This window comes from Leopardus geoffroyi, chromosome B4 (assembly GCF_018350155.1).
Source record: "Leopardus geoffroyi isolate Oge1 chromosome B4, O.geoffroyi_Oge1_pat1.0, whole genome shotgun sequence".
NCBI classification, from domain to species: Eukaryota; Metazoa; Chordata; class Mammalia; order Carnivora; family Felidae; genus Leopardus; species Leopardus geoffroyi.
The window spans coordinates 60,857,359-60,879,728 of record NC_059341.1 but is presented as its reverse complement, the minus strand read 5'-3'; the positions used below and the strand labels follow the sequence as shown (position 1 = coordinate 60,879,728).

The 22,370-nt window shown below is 39.4% G+C and overlaps 1 protein-coding gene and 1 long non-coding RNA gene across 4 annotated transcripts in view; both read right to left on the bottom strand.

The window, feature by feature from the left end:
- The window catches only part of STK38L (serine/threonine kinase 38 like), an 85,460-nt gene extending 71,250 nt beyond the window's left edge, over window positions 1-14,210 (bottom strand). The window contains exons 1-2 of one of the 2 annotated variants that reach the window (XM_045466224.1): window positions 14,087-14,163; window positions 8,496-8,609 (exon numbers count right to left, since the gene is read on the bottom strand). In XM_045466224.1, coding sequence (XP_045322180.1) covers window position 8,496 — 1 coding nt within the window. In that variant the 5' untranslated portion in view covers window positions 8,497-8,609; window positions 14,087-14,163. Of the gene's footprint in view, window positions 1-8,495; window positions 8,610-14,086 lie in introns of both variants that reach the window. The other variant, XM_045466223.1, reaches the window with a different exon arrangement.
- Window positions 14,211-15,745: 1,535 nt separating this feature from the next.
- LOC123590677 overlaps window positions 15,746-22,370 on the bottom strand; it is a 38,564-nt gene continuing 31,939 nt past the window's right edge. For both annotated transcript variants that reach the window (XR_006708914.1, XR_006708915.1), the window contains 3 exons: window positions 20,921-21,111; window positions 18,788-18,855; window positions 15,746-15,914 (listed from right to left, as the gene is read on the bottom strand). This is a non-coding gene — a long non-coding RNA (uncharacterized LOC123590677). The remainder of the gene's footprint in view (window positions 15,915-18,787; window positions 18,856-20,920; window positions 21,112-22,370) is intronic.

Here is a 22,370-nt window from a genome sequence, read left to right as displayed (position 1 = left end):
CAAGAAAGAAGGGTGAGAGAGAGAGAATGAATTAAAGAAAGAGAATGAGTCAGGAAAACATGGGGGAGAAAGGCGTAACCAAACAGTATTGCCCCTATTCATCCTAGTTGTGTAGGAAAAAAGTAAAACTTGAAATGATTTGGTAGAAGAAAATAGAGCTCTGGTTTGTAGACTGGAAAGGGTATGAACGACAGAGAAAGAGGGCAGATTCTGGAAAGACTGGTTGCACAAAGAGCTCTCCAATGAACTTAGTTTTCGAAGACACGAAGAAGAGACATACACAACATGGATGCCTATGAAAGAAACGCAAGATGGTATCAGGAAGTCAAATGTCCACAATGAGTGAACTTAAGAAAACCATTAAAGGGCTACAAAAGGGGCTTCTGAATTTCTGTCTGGAAGGGAAAATGTGCAATAGGGCTGGGTAAGTTTGTTAAGGTAAATGGTGTAGTTAACATATAACAGGAAAAAAAAAAGAAAAGAAAAACCACTTCTGTTTTGCTCTTTTAAAATATTACACTTGCACAGCACTTTACAGTTTACATATTTCTATTTTATGACATCCTTGCTGGGGAAGCACAACCCCTGTGTTATAGAGAACTCCCAGTCAGATAGATGCACACCCATCAGCCACCACTCAGGCTCTGCCTCTCTTCACAGTGGGGTAGGGAACAAAGGCCAAAAGTAGATGCCCAAGGAGGGAGCTAAAGCCCAGGACACAGAAGGCCATCAGAGAGCCACCCGCATGCCCTGCAAATCTTCTGACTTGGCCAGCTGATCAGTTTGCGAATCATGGACCCATGGATGAACGCGGCCAAGCGCTCTAAGTACTCTGACGAACAAATGAAGACCAGAGGGCTGTGCTGAAACTGCCCAATCTTTCAAAATGAGGAAAGAACATGAACATTACAAAAGAACATAGATGTTACAAAACATTACAAAACACTAACTGTTGTGCTTATCATCCATCCTGAGGAAAATTCTAGAACAGATAATAAGGCAGATGGCTTTTGAACAAAGATGGGTGATCACTAAACTCAGCATGGAATCAGGAGGAACAAGTCTTGCCAAGCAACTTTATTTCTTTTGCTGGCAAATCCACAGGACAAATCATCTCTGTGACTTCAGAAAGGACTGAACAAGCCCCACTCTCCAATTCTTTTTAGGGGGAGGAAGGGAGAAAGATGAAGACAAATGGGCTGAATGTCTATAACCAATTAAGCAACAAAATTCGGAGTGCTCATAGATAAGTACTGCAAGACTCGCTGAGCTTAGACAATTATATTATCTGGATATATTAACTCGATAAAGTCCTATCCTTATCAAATGTATCCTTCTCAAAATCCTTATCCCAAACTGGAATCTGGAGACAATAGTCAAAAAGGGGACAGCAGATTCAGAACCCAAAACATTTTTAGTAGAAGGTTAAGTTTAACAAAGGAAATTTAATGGAGAAAAGGTAAAGAATTATATTTGGATTTAAAAAAAAATCTAATGCTATGCATAAATTGTGACAAACTCTCATAGGCATAAAGAACTAAAAATATTTGTTGAACAAAGCTTGACATCAATTAAAAAATGTGAAATGGCCACCCCAAAATGTATGCAGTCTCAATCTCAGGCTGAGCTAATGGACATAAAGGTCAGGAACAAGGAAGGTGAAAATCATACTGTACCCTGTATTGGTCAGCTCATACCTGGAGAAGTTTTCAAGACTCGGCAATCAATGCCTTATAGTCAGCACACAGGGACAAAGCAAATGCCCACAGAATTTGAAAATTAAATCATCGCTCTGGGAGTAATATCAGCATGAATCAAATAGAGTGGTAGAATTTAGCTATCAACATAAGTAATTCCAAGAAAATGTGTGACTGAAAATATTTAGAAACACAAGTCCAATCAAAAGCAAACAGGGTATAGTTTCTAGGAGGCAGGATTAGAATGTGAATTAGGAAAGCTGAAACCTTGTCAATTTTATTTACTTCTGGCGAAAGAAACCGTGTTAGCAGAACACTGTTACATTAATCTGGGGGAGAAAAAGCAGGAGTTTGACCTGCAATAGTTTGCCTGCCTTTCCATCGCACTGTCGGAGGCTGAAATGCGCCGCCCACACTCAGATCAGCGCTGGGCAGGGGCATCCTTATAAAAAAAGAGGCTCCATTAGGCTCTCATGGCTTAGTGATGCTTCCCATGAAGACTGTCCTTGTGGGTGACAGTATGATGACCAAATGATGCAAGCTTCCATTCTACTCAGTTATCTTAATAGGTTAATTTAGTTGGCATTCTTGTGTTTATATCAGTCTCCTGGTCACTTGCTAAATGTAAGTAAATTTCCCTAATCCTCATTATTTCTGGACACACACAAACAATTGGGATTTATAGAGCTGGAAAAGTCTACACCTTAAATATTAAATATTCTAGAAAGAGATGGACAGTGGAGTCCCGAGCTCAAAAGAAGTCTGAACAAGATGTACAGATGTGGAAGCGATCATCACAGAGTGGTCACTGAAGATATCAGAGTATGTGAGATCATCCAGATCCCACAGCATGTGGAAGGAGAAGAAAAGAACAGGGGACAGAAGGCTGGAGAACACCAGCCACTGAAGGGAATGAAATTTAGGTGTTCTGCCTTTAGCAAGGAACTAAAATATGTGGACAAAGACTAACCATCCACTTCCCAGAGATTAGAGGGAACACATACAGTTAAGAACCCAACTAGATGACCTATACAGCATCTTTCAGCTCTGAAAAATGAGTTAAAGACTTTCAACTCCATCCAGTATTCCTCACAATCCGAGAAATAACTTTTTGTCACATTACAGAAAAACTAAAATTATACCCAATTTTATTCTTTGACTTTGTTAGCCAATGGTAGGGAAATGTTTTGAAGAATTAAAGCCTCTTGTTTTCTGAAAGCAAAGCGTACTTGGTTTACCTGTAGAGGAGACTACAGGCTCTAGAAAATAGGTTCTTACCCTATTTTTCCTTCTGTGGGACCTGTTATATGAGTAGTATGAAAATGCAGTTTTACCCAACCACATTCTTGCTTACTCTTCCCTTCCTGCCACCTCTGCCTGACGAGGGCTAGCCGTAATCTGTGGATTTAAATCTTAAAAGCTATACTACATTTCAGAAAAGTACCTGTAACATTCACTAATATTTAAAATCTGCTGGTTTGTTACCCTTTCCATTCAATTCTAAAAACAGAGGCACAGGTATATACACACATTTTGAAAATCCAGAAATATTTGATGAAAACAAACTGTCATTTTTGTCATAACAATACAGCCGGTGTATTTGCAAACATGACTACTTGCAGTTCAACTTAATCTTACAATATGGCACCTGTCCCACTAAGTGGCACCTTAGTAACTGCTGTTACAGGTATTTGACCCTTTAACCATAGGCACCTTTTCTCCACCCCCTACCCTATGCCTCCCCCAACACTCTGTAACCCTTTTTTTTCTTTTCCTGTTCTTGTCTTTAATTTCCTCTTGGTAGTGCCCATAAACTTTTATTACCACTAATGGCACTAACGCTAACACAGCTGCTAAGCCCCGACCTAGAAATACAATGGATATAATTCTTTTTTTTTTTTAAGTTTATTTATTTATTTTGTGTGTGTGTGTGTGTGTGTGTGAGAGAGAGAGAGAGAGAGAGAGAGAGAGAGAGCACACAAGCAGGGGAGGGGCAGAGAGAGGGAGGGACAGAGGATCCAAAGTGGGCTCCATGCTGACAGCAGAGAGGCCAATGCGGGGCTCGAACTCATGAACCGTGAGATCATGACCTGAGCCAAAGTTAGACGCTTAACCAACTGAGCCACCCAAGTGGCCCACAATGGATATAATTCTAATGAACTTTTTGGTTGTCCTTCTAAAACAACTTCTATAGTCTGTTTTAGTGACCAATCCACAGGACAGAAAGAATAAATGGCTGTAGGAAATAAACATGTAAAAAAGAAACCTGGAGTGCTTCCTAAGTCCCGCTGTCTGATACAGACTATGTTTGTATAGTTCAGAATCGTGATTTGCAGGGGAAGGTTTCTGAATGACCAGAAAAGGTGGGAGAGGGGCACACTAGACTCCATGTTTCACACCAGTTGAAGTTTAGAGTCATGCTAAGTTACTAAAATATAGTAAGGGTCAGAGTAGAGAAGATGGAAAAAAAAAAAAAAAAATCAAGTCTAAAACCAGAACAAAAGGACTTTAGCACTAGGTATTACAGTTCTGGGAAAATTTCACGGGTTCCATAAAACTTTATGGGAAAGGTAAATAATTAGGTTCCTACCACAATCTGCTCCCTTGAGTCCAGCACTCTTGAAGCTACCCTTTGATGCTGCAGTTCTCTTTATATGACACCCCCAGTGGCTCTAGGCATTCATCGGAGAAAAGGTCTTCAGTGCACGGCTTCCTCCCTTTATCTTTCTGGCTATTGTTAGCAATTGTTTCTGTTTAATTTCACAAAATGGAAGGAGAGAGACAATTTAGCACCAATTTAGCACCGCCAGTATACCTGCAGGCTAGGAATGGGAAGCAGAGCAGACAGATGCCTTCCACTAGGCTTAAGAGGCAGCAGAAATACTTCCTTACAAAAGCTCAGTGTGCAGGGGCTGGGCAAAATAAATATTAAAAAAAAAAACATGGCAAATAAAAAGCTATTTTATTAAGACAAGTCCATTTATCCTATCCATCTTCATGTCCCAACACTAAAATAACCCAGGTTTTTGTGGCTCTCTAAACAGTCTCTTAGATCTCTATGCTATCATGTCCTCCTGCTGCTTGCTGGCCTGAAAAACTCCTACTCAGCCTTCAAGTTTAAGCTCACACATTACAACCTCCCTGGAAGGTTGCTTTGATTCTCCCAAATAGGTGCTCCTTTCCCTTGGATGCTCCTCCTACTGCTCCCTCATCACAGCAGCTATGTGCTATTGCAATTATTTCTATACCTGGGAGTGTGGCTCTCTAGTTGCCTGCCTGCTGTCTGAGGGAGCACCATGTCTTTCTATTACTGTATCTCCTGGTACATGACATGACATGTACCCCCACAGGTAATTCACAGCAAAAGAACTCCCTAGGTCTCAAGTTGGAGGGGCAACACCCATCCATCCAATTCTCCCTTTTCCAAACCCACCTCGTTTAGAACTTCATTATCTATCTCTGGGGCACCTGGGTGGCTCAGTCGGTTAAGTGTCCAACTCTTGATTTAAGCTCAGGTCAGGATCTCACAGTTCATGGGATTGAGCCCTGTGTCAGGCTCTGTGCTGACAGCTCAGAGCCTGCTTGGAATTCTCTCTCTCCCTCTCTCTCTGCCCCTCCCCTGCTCATGCTGTCTCTCTCTCTCAAAATAAATAAATAAACTTAAAAAAGAAAAAAAGGACTTTACTATCTATCTCCTAGATTAGTCTCTTCGAAACAAAAACACAAATTTAAAAAATACATACGCATGCCTACATTCATTTCAGTACTATTTATGATAGCCAAGAAATGGAAGCAACCTAAGTGTCCATCAACAGATGAATGGATAATGAAGATGTCATATATTTATACAATGGAATATTACTCGGCCATAAAAAAGGATGAGATCAGGCCATTTGTGACATGGATGTCACTATAAAATTTCATTCACATGTGGAATCTAAAAAACAAAACGAATAAACAAAAAGCAGAATCGGGCTTATAAATACAGAGAAGAAACTGATGGTTGCCAGAGAGGGGGAGGGAGTTGGGCAAAATGGGTAAAGAGGAGTAGAAGGTACAGGCTTCCAGTTATGGAATGAATAAGTCATGAGGATGAAACACACAGCATGGGGAATAGAGACACCATAATAGCGTCGTATGGTGACAGATGGTAGTGGCAAGCATAACACATAGGGAACTTGAATCACTATGTCGTACACCTGAAACTAATGTGACACTGTGCGTGAACTACACTCAAATCAAAAAACATTAAATTAATAAAAATAGGTTAATCTCATCATTGGTCCCTCATTTCTGGTCCCTCTTCCGTTGAATCCATTCCAAATACACTATTGCCACTATAATGTTACTAAAGTGTGGCTTTAATTAAATGTACCAGGTTGAGCAGTTGATGATGCAGAGAATAAAAAGCTGAAAAACACCTGTTCTCTAAGCTCCATGGGCTCAAATCCAACAAGGCAGAGAGAGAAGTAAATAATTAACACACAATTTATCAGCTGTTATAGAGATATATCCAACTCACGCTAATCCCTCTACCTGGCCTGTGCTTCACTCTTAAATAGCCAATTCGTATTTCACTTTACACAGGAAGACTTCCTAATCTCTGCAGCCAGAAGCCATTCCTCCTTCCTCTGCTCCCACAGTGCCCTGTCACTCACTTATCACTTTCTGTTTGAATTACAGTTATTTGTACCCACACATTATGTCTCTTACTGGATTGAACCTTTCTAAGTGGAAGTGCAACACATTTTACTCGTCTCTATTTCGCCATGGTACCTAACACAGGGCCCTGCAAATAGCTGATAAATGTTGAATTATGATGATTAACCTCACTAAAACATTATGAGTCTGCGATTCCTTTAGGATTTGCCAATATTAAGAACATCGGTGGGTCAAATATATGCAATGCAGGACTGACATTTTTCCACTCTAGCCACAAAGATAGAAAAAGTCTATTCTGTTTGGCTAGATAATAGTGGACATATGGAAAATATCCTCAACCAGATTTGAAAGATGTGTCCAAATGAAATGTATCTCTTGTAAAAACACAACAAAAGGCAATTCCCTAGTACTATAAACCAGGCCACCAGCCTCTGCTGACAAATACAAAAAAAAAAACAAAAAACAAAACTATGAAGGGCAAACATGATGCGGTGTGTCCACACCGGGGCCAACTCAATGGGCAGATGCTTCACTAAGGAAAAAAATCCACACTTTAGTCCAAATCAAATTTAATAAAATGAGATACTGGCACAAGATAAAATTTCAAAGATGGATCATTGAATAAGTTCTCTGATCTTTCAAAGAAGTTGAGTATATGTAGCTTATCCATTCTTTAAAGTTTACATACAATTTCCTACAATAGTGACACTATAAGACACCTCCTCAAGCCCTGGTTAGGATCTCCATTGAAATTTTGTCTGTACTCCCTCTACCCCATTCCTTCACCAAGATTATTTTAGTCAAATGCAACCACTGTATGCAGCATGAGGTAGGCAGAAACTTGACCATCCTTCACCTGAATCACAAGAATGGAGGACGTTTAACATTTCATGATTTAAAATGCAGAACTAAAATTCCAACTTCTCAGTTTTGACCAAAAAGGAAGCTCAAATCTCAAAACCTTAATACCCTTTAAGAAAATGCCGTGCTGTAATGATAGTTATTTGCTCTTGATTTGCTTGAATGAAGTCAGAACATTTGATTATGTCATCTATTTCAGCATTAAAATTGCTGAGGACAGGGGCGCCTGGGTGGCTCAGTCAGTTGAGCGGCCAACTTCGGCTCAGGTCATGATCTCGCAGTCCGTGAGTTCAAGCCCCGCATCAGGCTCTGTGCTGACAGCTCGGAGCCTGCAGCCTGTTTCAGATTCTATGTCTCCCTCTCTCTGGCCCTCTCCCGTTCATGCTCTGTCTCTCTCTGTCTCAAAAATAAATAAACATTAAAAAAAAATTTTTTTTAAATAAAAAAAAAAAATTGCTGAGGACAAGAACTGCATCTCAATCAATTGTGCATGGTCCTTAGGAAACTGCCTGCAGCACCTTTTAATCTAAAGACCTGAGTTAAAGTTTGCCAGGAGGATTAAGTAAGAAAAAGTGGGGGGGGGGGGGGATGCTTTAAGAAACTCTAAAGCACCATACAAATATAATGTGCGACAAGCATTATTCTTACAATAAGCTCCCTCCAAGAGCAAGTCCCCTTCTACAGGAAATCTGAATACAGCTGATGTATTTCTGTATACTCTTCCCAAAAGAATTTGTGTGACATGCAAAACTGTAAATAACTACTTAAAAAGGGAGGAAGTGAAGGGAAGAAAGAAAACTCAGGTGGGACTAGAAGAAGGAAGTAAATTAAACGGCAGGGGAGAAGTTTATTAGATAAAATAAAGCAAACAGGAGAAAAGTAAACTGGAACTTAGGGATCAATTTCTAACTCCATCACTTACTATCTACCCACATGAATCTGGTCACTTCACCTCCATAGACTCCAGTTTCCTCACGTGTAAGCAGAAATAATAACTCATAGGGTTGCTGCAGGGATTAAATGAGATAATATTTACATAAAATACTTAGCATTATGTCTTGTACATAGTAAGTGATAAGTGACTAATTGTTGATAAAATTATTATTAGACCCATATACTGATTGGTGACATTCAGGAAGAGAAAAGAGCCAAGAATACGTCAGAAGGGAAGATGATATACAGAGAGCTCAGTCTATAAATTCTTGCTGGGAGACAAAGTTTGAGAAACATACATTACACAAAGCATTTTTCATATTAAATGTACAAATTACATACTGTGTCTCCAGGATTGCTGAAGAGTCTAGAGAACTGTAGCCAAAATCTCGAAGTCATAAAAGTAGAATAGCAGTGACTGTATGGAGGGAGAGCAGGACAGACCCCACCCCGCTGCTAAAAAAAATAAATAAAAATAAAAAAGTGCTTACTGATGTGTACAGAAGCCTGCTTCCAAACTTTCAATTTTTTTAACTTTTCCTAGACAGAATGAAACTTAGGTTCCATAGCAAACGTACACCAACTCTACTGGCCAAAATTAGATGGTATTAACAACCGTGCACAGTCATTTAGGCTTCCATTATTTGCTCTTTAGTCTGGGGAAGTTGTATTTGTGATGGATTTTGGGTGTTAAGTATTTTTAACTCCATCATATTCAGTAATTGCAAAAACAGTGAAAATGTTTCAAAATTAGGAATCAAATTTAGAGACAGCAAATCATTGTAAAAAGTAAGAAAACCGTGGATGCTGCCTGTGTAATGGGATCAGACTTATTGGCTGTAATATGTGAAAAGTCTATACCCATGGAATCAATAAGAATCAGCAGAAGACAAGGAAAACAAGAAACCCTGCATGGGGTGGCCAGAGAATTAACATCACTTTGGGTTGTCAACTGGTCTAGTGTTAATTCAGGAGAAGGCAAGGAGTTTAACAATTTAAAAGCTAAGCATAGTACAAGTACTATCATAAAACTGCTAAAGTTCGAGGCCTTTCAGTGTGAATGGTCAGCTCACTATATGACCTGTCACTGCTAACCTCTTCCCTAAGGCCTGTGCAGATCATCTAAGAGGGAGGCTGCCTGTCTCAGTAAATTTTCAATGTAGACAAAACTAGTCTATTAGGGGAAAAGACGGCCAAAAAATTCTACCAGCAAGGAGGTGAGAGTATATCTGGTTTCCCTTTGAGGGACCAACTCACAGTCCTTTTTACTAAAAATAACTTTTCAAAACCAAATCTGTACTTAGAGAAACTTTTAACTTTGTTTTTGGGGGGGGGGGGGGGGCAACAAAGCATAGCTGTCTTATAAGTATCTGCATGAAATTATGGGCTGAAGATCCTAAAAATGTTGTCAATCAGGCAGTGATAAATGGAAATAATATTTCATCACTATTAATTTAAGCTATGTATATATATGTATATATGTACATATATATGTGTGTGTGTATATATGTTTTGTCTAATTGTAATAATAAAAGTATATGAGCTTTAAATCTTGGCTTTAGTTCTGCTACTTCTGTTAGGTTTTAAGCTCACCAAACCATGAATTATCCTACTGTGGAGGTTTTCTACAATCTACCCAAATCAAACAAGGAGAGAACACTTACTATACTCAATCACAGAAAATGTGCCTCTGGAACTCTATTAGGAATTTGGTCAATCAGGACACAGCCAAAGGAGCTGAAGTGTCTGCATTTCGGTAGACAGTACCCCTACCACTGCCAAGATATACTTTTTATCCTAACCTTTAAACCCAGTTGAGTTTACTGTGATCCCAATACTTAGATAACCAATAACAAATGTGAACTATTCTTGCAACTTCATTAATAAAATCATTTGGACTATTCATTCAACAAAGAAGCATTTCTTGAGTAAGCCTATACTAGGCACAATGCATTTGTATGGCACCTTTTATTTTACAATCCCAAAGAGCTTTCAAAATTGCCCTAACATAAAGTATCAGTGATTGAACATCTCTCATTTTATTTTATTTTTTCAATTTCTTTTAATGTTTATTTATTTTTGAGAGAGACAGAGACAGAATGCGAGTGGGTTAGGGGCAGAGAGAGAGGGAGACACAGAGTCTGAAGCAGGTTCCAGGCTCTGAGCTGTCAGCACAGAGCCTGACGTGGGGCTCGAACCCACGAGCTATGGGATCATGGCCTGAGCCAAAGTCGGACGCTCAACCAACTGAGCCACCCAGGCGCCCCGAACATCTCTCATTTTATACATGTACAACACTCTATTCAAAACCGTGATTCATGGGGCACCTGGCTTGCTCAGTCGGTAAAGCGTGTAATTCTTATCTTGGGGTTGAGTTGGAGCCCTGCATTTTGTATAAAGATCACCTAAAAGTAAAATCTTAAAAACAAAACAAAACAAAACAAACAAACAAAAAACCTGATTCAGGAATAATAAATTGATTTGTTGGTGGAAATAAAAACTCAAGGGGCTGAGACAATCAATCATTAACTAAATTCCAACTTCCCAATTCAATCCAAAATGACCCAGTGCCAAGTGATTTTTTAAAATTACAAGCCAAAATATACAATGATTCAAACATTCCATTAGGGAAAGGAGTTAATATAGTTACAATTTCCCATTCCTAAATCCTTATGGGTATGCTACTAGGTAATAAGTCAAATTTATCAAAAGTCCCACTCAGTGGTTATATTTAATTTGCATACACTTGAGTAACTTCTTGAAATGGATTACCTAACTTTCCAAAAATAACTTATTTACCTAGGTTTTCTTTATTTTGAAGCTTTCTAGGTCTTTCTAGAAAATTGAGCCCTAAATTTATGTGTCAGTGAAATGCATTTGCCAAAATCAATTTTTTGAAACAGACCTGAGAAAGACCATCAAGAATGGAAGAGAAAATAAGGATAGTGAGTAAGCACAGGGACAGGTATAAACCAGAATTCGTGACTTGGAACCCTTGTTCTATGATTTTCTAGTTAGCTGGTCTTGGTAACTCAGTTACTCTGTCTGCAAAATGGAAATAATAAAAAATACCTACTCCATATGGTTGTTACAGGGATTAAACCCAGGTAAATTAGTACATATAAGGGTTTAGCAGCAATCAGCATTATATAATGTGTTTACTTATTATGATTATCATGACTAAATCATCCAAATCATTTACACAAATGCTGTTCCCTCCTCAAAACCTTCCTTATCTGATCTAGTAGAATTTAATCCCTCCCTCCTAGGCTTCTCCACAAAATGCATCATGTATCAGTTATTTGGGTAAATTTCCCTCCCAATGTAGATGACTTACATCTCTTTGAAGATAGAGACTACAGCTCATCTGAGTGCACCAGACAGCAAATATTGTTCATTGCTGTCTTTCTTCTCCCTCTCTCTAAACGTTCTTAACAATCAAACCCTGTCAATTACCAAACTTTCACCTGGAGACAGGAGCTTTATGTAACCCAATGCACTTATGTACTGGTCTTACCTTGCTAAATATTCTGTTGAGACTTAAATAAAATTTTGCAGGGAGAGGGAAGAAAGAAGGACTCATTTAATACACTTAAATTGCTGACTAAGAATATCTTTGTAAACCAATGTATTTTTTTAAAAAATTTCTTATGCCTTAAAAGCTTACTTGCATTATTTCATTCAAAAAAGCCCACGGTACTTTTAATATAAAAATACAGTAGCATAATTTCTGCATATGTCAAGTCTAACCTAATCATAACTTGCCCATCTGCTGATTTCAATGTAATCCTGGGGATGCTAGAAGACAATATGCTTGCTTGATTCACCCTACACTATTTATGTAAAATAAAATAATTTTTACATTACATCGAGATGCAAATCTTTCTGGCTTTGATATGTGCTCTCTTTTTCCTCCTAAAAAAAAAATGCCACACACACACACACACACACACACAAAACAAGTCTCCAACTTATTCCGGATCACTGGAAAGCATTTTCTATAGTATTATCCAACTTCGCTTACACAATGACGTTGCCCTTACTTTGAGAGAACTTTTCTGAAAACAAATGGCTGATTTGAGTGCATTGCTTTGTTGCCATTTTCTACTAATTCTCCTTTGTTTTTATAGTGTCCTACCTTTTGAAATAAATTTTTCAGCATAAAAACTTCTGAGGATACCTATTCATTTGCACAAATATTCCTAGTCTCTATTCTCTGACTCATTTTAAAATAAACTAAAAAAACCAGAAGGCTAAAAAAGAATTGCATCCATTTAAGGTGGCTTTTCTAAGTTTAATTTTTTTTCATTCCTCAATAGCAGGTCCTTTCAAAGGAGTACAAAAACTACATCCAATTTATTTCTCATCCTAAACACATCCCAGCCAAATGGGAATCGTTATCAGTCATCTTAACCAGGAGAAAAAACACAAAGCTAAGCCAGATCAAACCAAATTTTCTTTTTTTTACTTTTGAGATCAAGATTTTTCACATAAAAGTGCTTTGATAAACCTATGCAATGAACAAATGTAATCACAATTTAACATCATATTTTGGACTAATTTCTCTTCCTCAAATAGTCATAATAGTGGCTAATTCACATATAATACCTCTCAGCTACCGGGTAGAGTATAGTAAACTTAACTGTTTTATATATCCTGAGGCATACAAAGAAAGGTCAATCAAATACAAAGAGGTTCCCAGTATGTTATATACACATGTGACTGAGACAAAAAAAAATCTACCCTAAGAAAAAACTGGACTTAATAATAGATCCTGCCTTAAAGTAGGGAGACCTGAGAAGTTGAAGCCCCCATCCCATCCCCACCCCCTAAAAGACAAGGTCTCCCTCCCACCTTACAACCAGGAGGCATAAATTAAAACACTTAAGAGTTGTTTCCTCAGACTTTAGCAGTAAGAAAGCTAATACTCAGGCCTTTTCCGAGCAGTTGACTTCTATCAGAACTTATCACAAGTTATGTGAAACAGACAAGAGCATTGGTTCTGCATTTTACCAAGTGAGAACGGATCGCAGTTTTTGGACAAGCCACCACTTCCAGCACCCAGCTCTTCCCGCCCCTCCTCCCCCCATTTCTTTTTATATCTTTCCTCCAAACTTGCAACCCGAAAAGTGATGCCACAAAGCAAAAGCCGCATCAGTAAACGGGAGGCCACCGGTTTTGAAAATAAAGTTTGTTCTTTTGCTGTCAACCTGATAACTTTTTAAAGACGAAACGTCTCCTACTCAATCGGGTACAACCTATCCTATTCCCATACCAAGCAACCACTCGTTTGTCCCCGACAGTAAAGAGGAAAAAAGGGAGTGGGAGCAAATGATGTTTAAAAGAAGGGTCTACGGTGCCAGGGGTAGGGACAGATTTTGAGACCGGTGTTGAACACTCCGTGCTTCTGGGAGCTGGGCGGCTTTACTGTGTCGATCCGAGAAATGTTTAGCAATCTGACGCATCAGTTTTTAGGAATGGTACACAAGCAGCCCCCACAATTTGAGCCATGCCTAGAATACCTCTTCTCGGTGACACGGGCTGGAGGGCATGGGACGGGCGAGCCCGGGGTACCAGGAAAGGTTCCGCGACATTTGTTATTGTTTATGAAGCCCAGGCAGGGACCGGGATCGGGGAGCTCGGGGGCCGAGGAGTGGAAGGGGAGAAGAGCAGAGAAGCACAAAGATTCCTCCTCGGGCTCAGGGCTACCCTCCGGACACACGGGGCTAGTATCACCTCGGGGAGCAAGAGGGCGGGCCAAGGCCGTCGCTGGGGCTTCACTGGAGACACCGCCAGCCCCGACATTAGCCGAGTCGTCCCTGGACACCCAAAGACACATAAGATCTCCTCCTGCCCCTACTCGCAGAGTTGGGGCCGGCGCGGCGAGGGGGGCCCCCAAGCGCGGCCGCCGCGCGCCGCATCCGCGTACTCACCTGCCTCCGGTCGCGCCAGCGGCCGGCTCAGCCTCCGCACGGACCGCAGCCGGCCCGGGGCCCGTCCGCTCCCTTTTGCCCGCTCCGCCCTCGCCCCGCCCCCGGGAGGTGGAACCCGCGGCCGCGCCGGAATCTCGGGGCGGCCTTCCTGAACTCTCGCGAGCCCTCCCTCTTCGGCTTCTCGGTGGCTAGGCCGGTCCGACTCGGCCCTGACGTCATACGCGCCATAGCCGGAAGTAGCCTTCTGTCGTCAACGCCCGCTCCCCTGCCCCACCCACTTACGCCTGGTGAATTCCTGATGGTCCTGGAGGAGCTGGCTGGACTGTCACTACTAACCTTACTAATCACCCTCACCTCACTTCCCTCTAATCTACTCAAAACTGGTTCAGGCCTCTTATGTGAGTGCCCAATGTGTTGCCACATTAGTCACGTGTCCTAAATGACGGAGTTTTTCTATTTCCCAGTGTAATGCAAAGAATGTTGGAAATGGAAAGGGGTTTAGAGATCATTCCCACGAATCCACGCAATTTGCAGATTACGAAAAGGTGATAATTAACAAAGATGGATTGGCTGACCAAGTTGCTTAGCCACTAGCTGTGGGATCTAGAAGTAACCCGGGTTCCTTGACCCTTTTCCATCTCACCGTGACTCCACTGCAAAGACTTGAAAGGGATTTAAATTTGGAAACGCCACAAAAAACTGGGAGGCATACACGAAAAACTTGCTTAGGTTATCTTGGAAAATCTAAAATATCTGACAGTACTGGGCTCCTTTATGTAGGATTGGTGAACCAGGAGGAAAACCCCTGCATCATGACTCAAAAGAGATGACTTTGTGAAGATGATGCATTTGTCTTTGGGGAGAAAAGTTGCTGGGCAAACCAAATAAGAGAATCGTTCCCAATTATTGTTAACAAATTTATCTTCGATCTGCATCTGTTAACAAATTTATCTTCGATCTATTGGAGGTGTTATCAAATACCCCTGGCTTTTAGAGACTACTAAGGCAATATATGAAGCTGGTACTGTGCTTGCAGAAAACATAATTATCTTTAACTTCACCAAGAGCAAGTGATAGATGCAAAAGACTTAGGGAAGCCTCATGACATCATTTCTCTCTTTTTTTACACTCGGTGCTTTTCTCATACATTGCTTGGTAACAGAAAGAGCACTATTGTGGTAATTAGTGTATTCTTGAGGAAATCATTTCCACCTTTATCATATGGTCCTTTTGAGGCTCAAATGACCATTGCCATGTACAAGTGTAAGGAAGTTTCATTGTGATCAAACATGCTTGACAGAGGCCTATACACCTCTTTCCCTCCACCACACTCGTACATACATTAATTCAAATTAGTAGAATGGAGAACAGTTTGTGGAATGTTCTAGAGCAATTTTATACTTTCCAGTATGCCATTTTTTCCATACCACTAGAGTAATGTGGACTAGTCTAGGGTATCAGAAGAGGATAATATGGAGACTAAAGCTTTAACCTCCAGTTTTTAAACTGATGCTATTCTAAACAAACTCCTGCAAGAAGTTGTTGAAGGTGCCTGAACTAAAGTAAATTAAAGCCATGTGCCCTTCTGGAAGCTTGGTGAAATCTATGGATCTTTTTCAGAATATTGTCCTTAAATGCATAAAATAAACCATCTAGGGCTACAAAGGAAATTGATTTTATTAACATGCAGTTATTGAAACACTAAAAAGTGAATTTGTGATACAGTTATGTGGTAGGCAGCTTCTAAGATGACTCCCAATAATCTTCATTTCCAGTATTCTTGTCTTGTGCAACCCCTCCTCTTGAGTGTGGACCTGGTGACTCGGTTCTGAAAAAGAAAATACATCAAAACTGATGTAATGTCACTTCTCATGATAAAGTTATAAAAAGAATCTGGCTTTCATCTTGCTATCACCTCTTGCTCTCTCCCTTGCTCACTCTGGTGGAAACCAGCTTGCCACACAGAGACCTACCTTATGGAGAGGCTCACTTGGCAGGGAACTGAGAGAGGTCTCCAGTCAGCAGCCACCAAAGGACTGAGACACTCAGTCCAACACCTGCAAAGAACTGCCAACAACCTGAGATGACCGCAGCCCTAGCTGACACCTTGACTGCAGCCTGGGAAAGGACCCTGAGCCACAGACCAAGCTAAATCAGGCCAGATTCCTGGCTCACAGAGGCAGTGAAATTATAAATATTTGTTATGTAAGCCACTAATTTAGGGGGTAACTTATTCCACAGCCATTGATAACAGTTACATATTTGTGTCTTTATTAATGCATTAAATAACAAGATCAAGACCTACAGTAATTTTGCAGTAATGACGCACATTATTTAAACAACATTTTAGATATCTGCAACAACTTCAACGTGGTAGAAAATATGTGTGATTTCTCTTGGGGTGAAGTCACAGGTTGCTAATGTTACTGTGGTTTGCTGACTACTTTCATAATGGGAGAAATGCTAATTTACAGACTTTAGTGAAAAAAATATGCGAATGTACATATATGCTAAATATAAGTAGGTATATGTATATATATATAATGGATATATTTACTTTTTCATTAAGTTTCATTCACCTAGATGAAGAACTCATGGCCTAAATAAGAGATTATTTGTAGGGCCTTCCAAAACTGCAATCATCAACATTCTCAGACATTAGAATTAAAGTTCAGGGAATAAACCCAGTTAACAGATACAGACCATAGCCATTGCTAACTTTATTAACCTACCGTTGTACATGGATTTTTATCCTCTTTCACTTATTCCCTCTTCTCCAAATCTAGGCTAAATGTCGATAGACAGGCTAACATCGTAGGCCAGAACGTGAGAAAAATTGTGGTTGAAAACCTCTACAGCTCTCAGAATTCATCTGATTTTTGTTTTCAGCATGTAAGCTGAAAATGTAAGCTCTTTGACCAAAGTGACTCTTCAGTATTACTTTTACTCTCCTAGGACTACCTCATAGTAAGTAACCAATGAATGTCAAATGACTGCAGTAAATGATAATAGAAGGGAACTGTATTTTTTTTTTTTTTTGAGAGAGAGAGAGAGAGAGAAGGGGGGGCGGACAAAAGGAGAAGGAAAGAGAGACTCTAAGCAGGCTCTGTGGAGCTTGATGCAGGGCTCCATGTAGGGCCCCATGCGGGGTTTGATCTCATGACTGTGAGATCATGATCTGAACCGAAATCAAGAATCAGATGCTTAACCGACTGAGTCAGGTGCCTCTAGAAGGAAACTATTAATAAAACCTTCCCACTGGCTAAATAGAGCTGCTTTTCTATATATGCAGCTTTGTAATTGTGGGATATGGTCAAAGCAGTATTTGGAGGATAGTTTATTGCTTTAAATGCATTTAACACAATATACAAAAATGTAAAAACAAAAAACCAAGCTCTTAACTCAGGAAACTTGAAAAAGAAAAGAAACCTAAAGAAAGTAGAAGGATGTAAAGATTAGTGTAGAATCCCTTCCAAGGGTCCATGGCCCTTATGTGCACCAAGTATTATAGATCAAAACATAACTAATCCTACACATAATTCTATTTTTCAAATGGATGTAAATTCTATTATGATTAACAAAGTCAAATACATTTCTGGAGCACCTGGGTGGCTCAGTCAATTAAGCATCCGACTCTTGATTTCAGTTTAGGTCATGAGCTCAGGATTCATGAGATCAAGCCCTGCAGAGCCCGCTTGGGATTTGCTCTTTCTTTCTCTCTCTGCCCCTCTCCTGCTCACACTCTCTTTTAGAATAAATAAAATAGGGGGCTCCTGGGTGGCTCAGTTAAGTGTCCAACTTCAGTTCAGGTCATCATCTGGCGGTTTGTGGGTTCAGGTCCTACATCGGACTCTGTGCTGACAACTCAGAGCCTGGAGCCTGCTTTGGATTCTGTGTCTCCCTCTCTCTCTATTCCTCCCCCACTCACACTCTGTCTCTCGCTCTCAAAAATAAACATAAATTTTTTTTTAATAAATAAAGTAAAACATTAAAAAAACAAATACAGTTCTAGAACGTAAATGTAAATATAAAGTATTAATGCAATAGGGAATTTTTTTTAAAGACTGAACTTGACTTATAAAAACCAAAAGGTGATTCTTTGAAAAGTCAAGGAAGTAGGAAAAACTTTGGCAAAACTAATTCAGGAACAAAAATAAAAGACACGAATAGTAAAAATGAGAATGGAGATGTAGTTACAGGTATGGAGATTTTTTAAAGCATAAAAAATGTGATTAGAAAAGAGAGGAGGGGCAGCTGGGTGGCTCAGTCAGGTGAGCATCCAACTCTGGCTCAGGTCATGATGTAGCAGTTTGTGAGTTTAAGGCCCACGTCGGAGCCTGAAGCCTGCTTCAGATTGTGTGTCTTCCCCTCTCTCTGCACCTTCCCCTCTTGCACTCTGTCTCTCCCTCTCTCAAAAATAAATACATATTTAAAAGATTTCTTTAAGATTGAGAGATTATTATTAAGACAAGCTGGTTGAGCACTCCTCTCTGTGTGAATAAAAGAGTAATATTAATTTCTGATTCGCTCCATGTTAAGATTAAAGAGTAACTAACATTTACTGAGCTCTTTCTGTGCACTAAGCATTGTGCTCTTTGCTTGTAATATCTCATTTAATCCTTACAATAAGCCTGTGAGTTAGGTACAATTATCCCAGTTTACAGATGATAAAACTGAGGCTCAAGAGCTATAGTGACTTACCTCGGGTCACACTAGATAGCGAATGACAAAGCCAGCCTCTCAGATTCCCAGTGGTAGACAAAATACTCCTGAGCAAAAGCAAAAACAAGAAATCTGGAGACAGAGAAACTTGTTTTAGGTCACTGGCCTACTTACGATATGCTCAGTGAATGTTAGCTATTACTGTGATAATAATCCCCATACTTTAAATGGGTTTAAGACTACCACCTAAAACACACGAGAGTTAAGGGCAGAAATTCACTTTCAAGGCTGTTTATCCAGCATTATTTATTTGCAACTGTGAAAAGCTGGAATTAACCTAGATGTCTAAAAGTAGGGATGGGTGCAATAAATTACTACGGACCCATACAGTATAATAGCATGTATGTGTTAGAAATCATATATAGATAAATGATTGACATGAGGAGACGTTCAGAATATTTTGTCAGGTTTGGAAATTCTTTTAAAGCACGTTGCCAAGACTGTAATATCTTTTGTATGAAAATTATTTGAAAAATAATATATGTATATATAATCATAATATGTATATTTCAAGATTTAAATGAAAGACACAAAATAAAAGTTTTCTCTTAATGTGATTATGAAAAAAAATTATGATGTATAATGTTATGCCAGTAAATAAAAAAAAATTTTTTTAAGGATAGAGAGAGAATAGGTACTTCCAGTCCTCCTGGAAGGGTGTCCTGATAGAAATCTATTAATTTTTTTACTATGGAAAAAATAGAAAGTTTATGGAATAATGCCTTTCCAGTTTGACCCTAAGAGTGTTTGACTACTGGCTCCTCTTGTCATTGTCCTGACTTTCAAAGGGGCTCTAGTTCAGCCAGGCTAAATGCAACTGAGTTTCTTTGAAAATAAAGGCTCTGTTCTGTAAGCTTCAGGGGTATTTGCCCGGACCGTTTAATCAAACACATGACAATCCATTTAAAACTCTCACCAGATTGCCTTCTGCAAAGCACTTTATAAACCTGCAAACAATGACTTCTAGTTGATGCCTGCTTTAATTTTTAACCTGCTTGACTAAATGGCAAACTATTTATCACAGAGGGTCTAAACCATTCCAAGATTTTGGCTATGTCTCCCCCAAAGTGAAAAGCACCTATGAAAATCAGATGCCTGAAGAAAAGCATTAAGGAAAAGTGAAAAATACATTGTGTTTAACCATCTCTTTGCATTATTTTTATTGTTCTGCAAAGTGTAATAAAGAACCAAAAGGACTGGATTCCAAGGACCTGGTTCTATTACTCACTGTATGACCCAGCACAGATCAAAAAAGTTACCCGAAGTCCTATTCCTGCATCTGCAAAATGAAGAATATCAACACAATAGTTGCTGAAGAGATGAAGTAGAATTATGTATGGTAAAGGCACTTTGAAAATTATAAGACCCCATGGCCATAAAGGAAAGAATACTAGTTTGAAGCTAGGAAGATCTCAATATCAATAGCTACTTCTTAGGATCACTGTGAGGATGAACTGAAATTAAATGAGATAAATTAAGCACCAAGTATAGGGCCCAGAATATAATCATATTCAGTTCAAGCGAACTATTATCATTTCCATTAATAATATTTAGTGAGGGGCGCCTGGGTGGTTCAGTCAGTTGAGCGTCCAACTTTGGCTCAGGCCACGATCTCGCAGTTTGTGAGTTCAAGCCCCGCGTCGGGCTCTGTGCTGACAGCTCAGAGCCTGGAGCCTGCTTTGGATTCTGTGTCTCCCTCTCTCTCTGCCCCTCCCCCACTCACACTGTCTCTCTTACTCTCAAAAGTAAATAAACATTTAAAAAAAATTTTTAAATAATAATATTTAGTGATATAACAAAAACATGTTTTAGAATGGAACCCGTTTTTCTCTTGTCACTACAAGCCAAATGGATTCTCTGAAATTAAGGAACATTTTTGGTGATGTTTACATCCATGAAGAGAGAGAAAGTCCCTATGGGACCTTTCCTGCTTTGACTCTTGTCTGCTTTCTATTGATTTTTACAAATTCCTGATCCTAACAAAGATAAAGATACAGTGGATTTTCCATCTGTGATAAAGGAAATATAGTGCATGAGTAAGATGAGGCTAAGCAATGCAGTAACAGATCATCACAGAATTTTAGTGGCTTCAAATGGTGAGGATTTATTTACCGCTTATGCTTTATGTCCTTTATAGGTCATCAGTAAGGTTTTGCTCCTTAGAGTCACTCGGGGTTCCAGGCCAGTGGACAAGCTGTCATCTTGAATATTGCTAGTCTTCATGCCAGAAGGAAAAGCAGTTTGGAGGGTCTCAAGCAGAGATTTCTGCTTACAACCCATTGGCCAGAAGTAGTTGCACGACCCTATACAAATAAGACGGAGCCAGGATAGAATCTCTTGATAATCTAAGAACGAGAGAAAACCAGAAATATTTGGCGATTGTACTAATTGTACAGTATACATGTGAAATTGCATTGTATATGTGGAAACCACTCTCCAAATGCTATTATAGGGTGCCCTTTCTTCACCTATTAAAGAAAAACTGACAGTGACACTCCTTATAAAAGAAAAGTGCAAGGCACTGTGATATTCTGTGATGATATATACTACACTAGATATGGTTTAAAGATTTTAAAGCTCAAGTTAAAAAGGAAAAAAGAAATTTGTTTGGTGCCTTCAGTTTCCTAAAAATGATCTTCACTGATATTAGAAATTCACTAACATTATAATTCAATTTTAAAAAGTCTTTTTCTTTTTAAAACTGAAAAGCTGTGGGTTTGTTTTTTTTTTCCTTAAATCTTGCTGTCTTCCCCATTCCTAATTTTAGGGTTGAGTACAAAAACTTCATTTTTTCAAGTAAGAAAAAGAAGCCCCACCAAAGACTGTTTTTCATCATAATAGTCGAATTCAACTTATGAAAACCCATTGATGTTTAATATAGGCAGCCCAAGAAAAACTGAAATACTGTGAATACATTCTAGAAAATTATTATAGTCCCTTTGTTGTAGAGTATCTATTCATATCCTGTGATTCCAGTACTTAAAATTATTGTACTTTAAAAAGCGATTACTTTCCAGTTTTAAAAGGAATTTTAATGATACCACTCATTTTTTTTTTAATTTTTTTTTTCAACGTTTATTTATTTTTGGGACAGAGAGAGACAGAGCATGAACGGGGGGAGGGGCAGAGAGAGAGGGAGACACAGAATCGGAAACAGGCTCCAGGCTCTGAGCCATCAGCCCAGAGCCTGACGTGGGGCTCGAACTCACGGACCGCGAGATCGTGACCTGGCTGAAGTCCGACGCTTAACCGACTGCGCCACCCAGGCGCCCCACCACTCATTTTTAACTGTAAGTCATGTGTGTATCGTATAGGAATAGAATTCCTATACTTTATTTGGTTTTTCCTCTGTATTAGCCATTTAATATGGACTATATGAAACAAAATTGATTTCTTTAGAAGTAATTATGACTGCTTCAAAGTCTGTTTGAATTTTAGCATTAGCTCTTTCGAGATGGTGTGAGGTCTCAGAAAATCTATAAACCAAAAGGTTTTGGTGGGACTTTCTTTTTTATACCTTCTATCTTTTAGGGTGGGGATTTCTTTCCCTTTTTTACAGCCT